Source organism: Bos taurus, chromosome 23 (assembly GCF_002263795.3).
Source record: "Bos taurus isolate L1 Dominette 01449 registration number 42190680 breed Hereford chromosome 23, ARS-UCD2.0, whole genome shotgun sequence".
NCBI lineage: Eukaryota > Metazoa > Chordata > Mammalia > Artiodactyla > Bovidae > Bos > Bos taurus.
The window spans coordinates 22,321,894-22,331,126 of NC_037350.1; the positions used below are offsets into that span (position 1 = coordinate 22,321,894).

At 43.6% G+C, this 9,233-nt stretch overlaps 1 protein-coding gene across 3 annotated transcripts; it reads left to right on the forward strand.

Moving 5' to 3' along the window:
* Nucleotides 1–1,257: 1,257 nt before the first annotated feature.
* C23H6orf141 (chromosome 23 C6orf141 homolog) lies at nucleotides 1,258–5,966 on the forward strand. 3 transcript variants are annotated; one of them, XM_059880192.1, is made up of 2 exons: nucleotides 1,258–4,995; nucleotides 5,293–5,966. In XM_059880192.1, the coding sequence occupies exon 1, from the start codon at nucleotides 1,462–1,464 to the stop codon at nucleotides 2,026–2,028; it is 567 nt and encodes a 188-aa protein (XP_059736175.1). In that variant the 5' UTR covers nucleotides 1,258–1,461; the 3' UTR covers nucleotides 2,029–4,995; nucleotides 5,293–5,966.
* Nucleotides 5,967–9,233: the final 3,267 nt, after the last annotated feature.

A 9,233-nucleotide genomic window follows, 5' to 3' on the forward strand; every position in this document is an offset into this window, starting at 1 on the left:
GTCTTTCACCATACTACTTGGTCCTTCAAATACAGGTAGGAATTTCCACCATTGCAGTCATTTACCTAAAGCAGACAGGAAAACAGTTAGCACTTTCTAATAAAGCAAGCACCTGGAAACAAAGTTAGAACTGGAAATCAGAAACTAAGTTTTTTTTTTTTCCTGTAGCTAGCTCTCCACCATTAGCCTTTAGCAAAGTTAAGCTGTCAGAGGATCTTGTTGTGGTTGTTCAGTGGCTGTCATGTCAGACTCTTTGCGACCCCATGGACTTCACCAAGCCAGGTTCCCCTGTCCTTCACTGTCTCTCAGAGTTTGCTCAGATTCATGTCCATTGAATCAGTGATGCTATCTAACCATCTCATTCTCTGCCGCCCCCTCCTCCTGCCTTCAATCTTTCCTAGCATCAGGGTCTTTTCCTGTGAGTCCACTCTTCACGTCAGGGGGCAAGTATTGGCGCTTCAACATCAGTCCTTCTAATGAATGTTCAGGCTCGATTTCCTTTAGGATTGTCTGGTTTGATCTCCTTGTTGTCCAAGCGACTGTCTTCTCCAGCATTCCAATTCAGAGAGCCTGTTAATAATTAGATTCTGAAAGTCTACCCAGAGATTCATATACATGTATTTTAATTTGGGGGGTTAAAGAGAAGAATGTGTGTGTTGCAGGGCCAGGAGCGGCGAGGAGGAGGTAGGGGAGTAGTGAAATGTGAAACTTTAAAAATGAACACAAAATTTTAAATCCTGAAATTCTTTTAGCGGTTTGGTTTTATTTATTTCCATTTGATCAAAGGCACTAATGCTCCTTCCTGGAACAAGCAAGATCATAACCAAAACGAAAGACCAGTGTGAGCACTGTGAATATGGCCAAAAGCCATTTCTCAAAGGGTTCCACATTTCTAGCTACGTTCGATAAGCTTGGCAACCTGGTGGGGTGGGTTCGGAGTCAAGGAAACTTTTATCAGAAGACCTTGATTAAATTAGTGGCTTTTTGTTTTTACTTCCTTGTTCCTTCACTCCAAGGAGAGTCCTTGGAAAGAAGGCATACTTTGTGCTTGGCATTTCGAGGAGGAAGTAGGGGTGTGTGTGCAGTCCAAGTGTCTACCGTATCTGGAGACAAACGGAGATGGGCTGGAAATTAGTATAGAGCAGAGAAGAAAGAGGGGAGAGACTCGGAAATGAGACCACAGCTGCAGGGCTAAGAAGACGAAGAGCGATCCGAGGTGGGGGAGGGGAGGCTGTGTCGGGTGTGGAAGGGGCGGGATTGGGCGGGGGGTGTTTGGGAGGGGAGACTTTTCGCCTTTAAAGGTCCGGAGTGACGGAGAGCGTGGGCGCAATACCGTAGCGGGCGTGGCCAGTCCGAGTCCCGGGAGGCGGGGCGCGCGAGACCACGCCCACGGCCATCTGTCCCGCGCTTTCTGGAGCTCGGCTTGGCGTTCGCTGCAAAATTCCGTGGAAGAACCACCGGATGAATGGCCCTCATACTGGAATGGGGGCCCCGGGTCCCCGCGGGGCTCCAGATCTCGCAGACTCGCCCCGCAGCGAGCAACGCTGCCAGCAGTTTGCGCTCGAGGCGGGGCGCTGGGCTCCCTCGGCCCCAGGTGCCCGGAATCTCTGGGCGGCGGAATCGAGCCGCAGGCAGGGCGGTGCCCACGAGGACCGCGAGGTGGGGGAGAATGCGGACTGTGATTCCTGGGTCCGAGATAAAGTGCTCTTTCTTTTGCACCCGGAGAGGTGGTTGGGGACTAAGGGGGACGCCGCGCCGGAAGAGGTGGCCGATGAGGAGGACCTTTTCAAAGCGCAAGGACAAGACCGGGAACCCAACTGCTCTTCTCCTCTCTTTCCACGGAAAATTCGAATTTCTGGCAGCCGTGTAGACGCTCCCTCTCGAGCTCCCAAACCCCTGCTCGTGCGGGTCTTGGATTATGAGGTGACACAAGAAGTCCTGGAGGTCGCATGGGCGAAGGGTAGCATGACCACACTGACAGAGGAGCGCTCCATGACCGCGGTTACTTTCCGCACCAACACGGAGTGAGACGCGTTGCGGGGCGTCAGGATCCCTGGAGAACCCCGCGCTCTCGGCACAAAGAGAAGCACCCGTGTCCACGTAGAGAGGATCGTTTCACGAACCTGATACCCGGACAAGATTCAGTGGGCTAGAGGAGCCCGAGGAATGTTCGGGGACGGTGAAGCAGCGCTTATCAAGAAAATGCGCTTCCGGAAACTCCATCCTGTGATTAACAAAACAGCAAGAACCTTTTAAGAGTCTGGCGGTGCTCTCCTGGAAGGCACAGGGCACCCAGTGAAGACTGAACTGTAAGCAACAAATACCTCCTTACTGTGTGGTCTGCGGACCTTAGAAGAGGGAAAGAGATATATTTTCAAATTTGTAGAACGCGGGAATTTTAAAATAAGAAAATCTATTGTTATTTTGCAATTCCTTTCCATTGGTCACTTTTCTGCCTCCGCCCCCTTTCTCTGTGAGACCTGAAAACAGAAGGGAAGTTTGAGGTTGGCTCTCTGCCAAGGGGTGGAGGTGGGAATATCTGGGGAGAGAGGTTTGTTTTAAAACTGAAATAGAAAGTAAAAAGAAATGGGAAAATAAAATGAAAAAGCAGTTAGTAAACAAAATCTCTTTTTGTTACTCTGCTGATGTGCACATCTTTCTACTTGTTTTCTTTTTTTTCACATTTAAGTGTTAGGGCTTCCTCTATGCAGGAGACCAGAGGTCGATCCCTGGGTCGGGACGATCTCTTGGAGAAGGAAATGGCAACCCACTGTAGTATTCTTGCCTGGAGAATCCCAGGACAGAGGAGCCTGGCGGGCTGCAATCCATGGGGTCGCAAAGAGTCAAACACGACTGAGCGACTAACACAAGTGTTGAGAAGAAAAGAGGCGCTAGGAAGAGAAGGGGGGAAAACGAAAGGCAGAACTTTGAAAGTGAAATGCCTTTTAAAAAGACTTAACCCCAAACTTCCCTCGTGGCTCAGACCATAAAGCGTCTGTCTACAATGTGGGAGACCGGGGTTTGATCCCTGGGTCGGGAAGATCCGCTGGAGAAGGAAATGGCAATCCACTCCAGTACTATTGCCTGGAAAATCCCATGGACAGAGAAGCCTGGTAGGCTACAGCCCATGGGGTCACAAAGAGTCGGACACGATTGAGCAATTTCACTTCACTTCACTTTTAACCCCAAAGTATCTAATTTAGTTCAGTAAAAATGCCATTAATATGAAAAATTTAGTTATTTTAATGTTTGGAATACTGCAGATAAAGGTAGATAGAAATGTATAATTTGCCATAAAATGACCATATCTTACTCAGAGTTTCTTATTAAGATTTGTAGTCGAGACCGAATCAAAAATACATCTCTCTTGATGCTGTTGGGGAAAAAAATTTCTTTTGATGCTATTGAAACAAGTCATTTTTACTATTATTATTTTTAAAATTTTTTGTTAAACACCATCTTTATTAACTCTAGTAGTGGGGCCTGGTTTGAAGGTGTGTGAGGAGCAAAGCACCCCCTCTAGAGATGATCTGATGAACTGAAGGAGTATCTGGTTACTGCAGGAATTAATGAAACAAATGGGGACTCTGACTCTTGAGGAGTAAACTATTGAACATGGCCCCCTCCCAGACTCCTCTTTTGCCCCTTATTTTCAATTTAGAGCTTGACAGACCTTCAGATGTGGTCTGATCCACCTTTTGCCAGACAAGACAGGTAAGATACGTCCCTGTTTCACAGATGAGCCAACCTAGACCTGGAGGTCAAGTGGTCACACAGCTAGTTACTGCATATGCTTATTAAGTAGATAATATGATCTGGTCATCTCTCTTGTAAAAGTTTGGGGATGGCCTTTAGGACTTAGTTCTAGGGAGTCAGAGATGAGTGAGGGCAGCCTGGGTTTTCTGACTCATGTTTATGAGAAATACTAAGATCACCTTGGTGTTCCTGAGTCTGGCCAGGCCTGTAGCCTGGAGACTCACTACTAACAGTTCTCAGGCCAGTGTGAGCCTCACTTGAGTGGAATTAAGTATCTTAAGAGCTCATCTGTGCTCAAAATTGCTTGGTAGGTCAAAAAAGTAATACAGACTCCATGAAATGAATTATCTTTTTACCTAACAACCCTGCCTGGCTCCAATGTGAGTTTTAACTTAGCAGGCAAATTTCAGATCTGAGTTAACAAGTTGTTGAGAGTCAACTTGTGCCCCACATGGTTTAGCTTTGAATCTAGACAAGAAAAGTTGCTTTTTTGTTTTTTTGTCTGCATGACATGCAGGATCTTAGTTCTCCAATCTGGGATCAAACCTGTGCCCTCAGCAGTGAAAACGCTGAGTCCTAACCATTGGATCTCCAGGGAATTCTCGAAAAGCCTCTTTAAAGTTGACCCAAAACAGTAGTATCTTTCCCTTGCCTTCTCTATGGAGCAAACTCAGGAGCTGAACTACTTGGGTTCGAAATCACTCCACCTCTAACTAACCGTGAGCGTTAGGGCAAGTGCTTCTCCTCTCTGTGCCTCTGGGTCCTTAATTGTTAAATAAGAATAATAAATAGTATCAACCTCACAGGGTTTTTTCCTAGGATTAAGTTAGATGAAAAATATTTTGAACAGTGCTTGGCATATAGTAAATGCTCAAGGTTAACGATTATTATTGTTTTTCTTATTGTTTAGTTCACTTTAGGCTTTTGTTTAATAAAAAGCGTCAGAAGGCACACACACAAAAAATGCATAGATCCTAAATGAGTGGTTTTTATGGACTTTTTTCTGCATTCTTGGAAGAAGAGGTTTATTTCTAGCTTTTCCCAACGTTTAATAGATCAGTAAATACATTCCTTAAATTCCTTAGTAATAGCCCCCCTTCTTCCCAGCTTGTGATAAGATTGATCCTAAGTCTAAGAGGCCTAAGTTGCCCTGCGCTTCACAGCCTTTGAAGAGGATTCACAGACTGCTTGATTCTCTGGCAGCTACGAGCTTGCAGTACTTTCTTTAGAACCTGTCAGGTTAGTCTATCTGCCCTCTGGGATTTGAAATCTGGCACCCTTGTCATCTCGGAAAAGCAGAATAAGAGAATTTTCATTTCATCTCCTTTCTTTCAAAAATGTATGTACTCTAGTCAGCCAAATTCTTTTAATCCAAATGTTTGGGTTAATTTCCTTTCCTTTAAGTCAAAATTATTTTTAAGGCACTTATCAACCTCCCTGCCAACTGCCTACAATATGCTTATAGATTTTCTTTTAAAAGCTGTCCCCCTGATGTAGAAAGTCATAAGTTGAAGTCCTGTTGGGTTTGCTTCACAGGTGTTCCTGATCCCTGAGCAGAACCCTGTCGTGGACAGAAGCTGAGGAATCTCCCAGTTAACAGTGTCCTGGGAGTGAAGCCAGACAGAAGCTTGGGCATCCTCAATGCCAACTTGACTTAAAGCCAAGTCTCTGAGAATGACTGGGTCTTGGATCTTTGGTCTAACTTACACCTCACCAAAAATGGGTCATCTACAGCTGTCTTATGTGGATGAATCACAGCAACGACTTCGGAAGCCAGCTGACCACTCAAGTGGCCAAAGACATATGACAGCCACGTAACTGCCATGGATCAAGCAAGTGTCAGCCTGTTTTAACCTTTGTCCACAGTCTCCGTCAACTTTGAGAGTCATTACACTCCACTTGCTGATCTTATTCTTGTTGGTCATCACTAGCACTTGATGTGCCTTTTTGCTTAAAAAAAAAAGAAAGGATAAAGAGAAAAAGCTCTCTGTCAACAGAAAAAGTTACTTTCATTGCAAAAAAATTTAAGGAAATGTTAGTTTGTGAGGAAAAAGAAACATGAAATTAAACAAAAACTCACCCGCGACCCCAGATCTCTTTTAATATTTGGTATGTTTCCAGTCTGGTTTTATGTATTTGGTTTTTTAATGTATGTATATATGTGCATATAAATATATAATTTTTCTGAGCATAAACTATATAAAATCTGAGTATTGTCTTCATATTAACAAATGCATGCTGCTGCTGCTGCTAAGTTGCTTCAGTCATGTCCAACAATGTGCAACCCCACAGACGGCAGCCCACTAGGCTCCCCCGTCCCTGGGATTCTCCAGGCAAGAACACTGGAGTGGGTTGCCATTTCCTTCTCCAATGCACGAAAGGGAAAAGGGAAAGTGAAGTCGCTCAGTCATGTGCGACTCTTAGCAACCCCATGGACTGCAGCCTACCAGACTCTTCCGTCCATGGGATTTTCCAGGCAAGAGTGCTGGAGTGGGTTGCCAGTGCCTTCTCCAAACAAATGCATGCTGCTGCTGCTGCTAAGTCGATTCAGTTGTGTCCGACTCTCTGCGACCCCATAGACGGCAGCCCACCAGGCTCCCCCATCCCTGGGATTCTCCAGGCAAGAACACTGGAGTGGGTTGCCATTTCCTTCTCCAAAACAAATGCATACTAGGATCCTATTCAAGGTATGGTCTGTGAACCAGCAACTTGGACATCCTGAAGGACGGGTTTTTAAGAAATCCAGAATTCTAGGCCCAACTCTTAAGTCTGTTGAATCAGATTTCTCATTTTGTCAAGATCCCTGGGTGATTCATATTAAAGCTTGACAGGTGTTGACATATATGCTATATTTACTACTGTATCCTACTTTGTCACTTACAAAAACTGAAAAAAAAATTATTTTTTATATATTCCTCAGTAATTGTTAACAATGTTGTGGAAATAACACTGTAGAATTATGAAAACATTTAGAGATTACAAAAGAGTGAAATATGTACTGCTGTGTGAATTGGCAAAGAGATCTCTAAAAAGTTTTGTCTTTTTTTTTTTAAGCCTTATTATTCTAAAGTTTTCCTAATGAAAGACTGATTGGTTATTGAAGGTCAAACTATTTCAGAAATGTGATTCTTTTATTGTCTAATAATGTGAAACAATACTTAAAAATCTCCCTAAGGGAAGTGGGGCAGGAAGTCTTTAAAGAAAGCCCAATTACAACACTTAACAGGCTGAGTCAGGACTTGCCCGCCACAAGCAATGGATTGGGAGGGGGTGGGGAGAAGGTGGAGCCTGAATTTGAATCAACTGATTCAGATAAGAAAACAAAGGCTGTGACTTGAACACCCTGACATTCTTATAACTGTGGTCAGTACTTTGCTCTTTAATTAGGGAGGGTGAATCTTTATAACTTTGTTTCTGTAGATGAAGATAAGGAAAGAAACAATCCAGTTTACTTTGGAAAGAGTAGGGAATTATAATCAGTTATTAGGCACAATGTAGCTAATAGTTAACAAAACATAAGACTTGGTTAGTTTCAAAGCAGGGAATTAATTTAAATTCAAACTTAGATTTCTAAGATCCAATGAGTACTTTCAGGAGGCTGCAGCCTTAAAAAATACGACAGAGGCTGTTCATTCAGAGCTTGGTCATAGAAAGGGAGTCAGCTAATATCACCTGTACTGGACAGGGGAGGGAAGGCAGGCATGGTAGAGGGAAACTTTTATAGTGACCAAGATGATGTTAATTTTATTCTCAGCTCAAGCTAAACTTCAGGTTTTTTCCTGACTATAGCTTCTGAGCGCCTTTTCCTTAGATCATTTTAACTGAAAGTGGGATCAGGCTGCTGGCCACTCAAATGCCAATTCCAAAGCAAGGTTTGTGGAAAGGACAGATTGCCTTATTTTAGATGCTGGCCCACTGACAACTCCAGCGGGCTAGAGCTTTTATAGACAGAGGGTGGTGGCTACGTGTAGAAACAGCACCATCAGCTCTGACAGTCATCTTGAAATTGGTCATCGGTGGTCTGACTCGTGTCATCGTGATTAAGTACAGTTAATCTTCAGTTCCAGAGTCATTTTGTTTCCTTGAGGCCAGTACTTGGAACTGTGGCAGCTTAAGTCATGGCTACAGTCTAGTCATCATGTAGTTAGCTTCTGCCTGGTGGGGATTTCAGTATCTGCAACACTGCTCACAGGATATAGCTCAGAATATTATCTATAACCCTCAAAAAGCAACTAAAAGTCCTTAACTTCACTTAGTATTAATAGCTAAACTATTATTGTTTTGTCCTGCTTTTCTTTGCTTCTGTGTTTTCCCAGTTCTCTGATTAAACTTGTTCTTTGGTTAAAGTTTTTCCACAGACAAAAGGCAAGTGGAGAATGTCAGCGGGAAGACCATAGGATCTTGCAGCCATTTCAGCATTACTTGAGAAAACTTGGAATTGTAAATTTCTTTCTCTGCCCCTTTGAGATATAAATCTCCTAACCTCTTGCCAGTTTTACAACCCAGGAGCAGGACTGTCTGTCTCAAGGACCAGAAGCAATTCCTTTGAAATATAATCTAGAAAGATGAGGGCCCCAAGTCCTAGTTTCTGCAAGGGAGTCAGGACCCAGCTTCAAAATTTCAGAGACCAACTAACCTCAGTGCTTAAAAACTCACTTTTTGTTTCAGAGGACTTGAGGTCAGTTTCTCAAACCAGTGGTGTTTACTAAGACTATTTTTCTGTCTTATTTTTTTTTTATTATCACATGTGATCTGACTATTGTCCATTTATAGTGTTCATCACTCATCTTGAAGACAGAAACTAGAAGACTCAGTTTCAGAATTCTGGAAGGTCCAGTCACAGAATTCTTTTTTTGGAGAAAATCACATTATAATTCTTAGAATCCAGCATTGTGAGGAGTTTCTTTATGGAGTGAACTATATTCTGGCATAGTTCAGCCCTGACTGTTGACACCCAAAATGCTGTATAACGGATTAGTGCCACCTTAAGAGAGTAAAATAAGAACTGCACAGCGTCCGTGTAGGCAGAGGGCAAATCCATTGATCGATCACTGAGGCTATTAAGTGCACAAGCCTAATCCTAAGGCTGATTTGTTGGACAAATCTGCCCCAAGCTCAGAACCCTGAATGTTAAAGCTGATTTGCGTGCCTGTTAGATAATCCTTAGGCATATGTCTCACTTCTAAAAAATCTTGTGACTTTGAGTTTATTTTGAAAGCCTGCTGGGTCCATGAAAAAGTAGGTACAAATGAATACCCTGAATTCAGCTTACTTGGGAGGGAGACAAGGAGGTATATAGGGCACCAGAGGATTTTTAAACCAAAGGACTTTAAGGGAAGACTTGTGAACACAGACACCCTGTGTAAAGATTCCCTGACCACTGATGTCCGCATTTCAGAAAGAAGCCATCTGCCAGCCTATGGACTTCCCAAGCCAGCCTCAACATTGACTAAGATTCCAGAGGTTATATAGGCTCA

What these genes read in the sequence shown, in the direction of transcription:
- C23H6orf141 (XM_059880192.1), top strand. Translation starts at nt 1,462, where the DNA reads ATGAATGGCCCTCATACTGGAATGGGGGCCCCGGGTCCCCGCGGGGCT.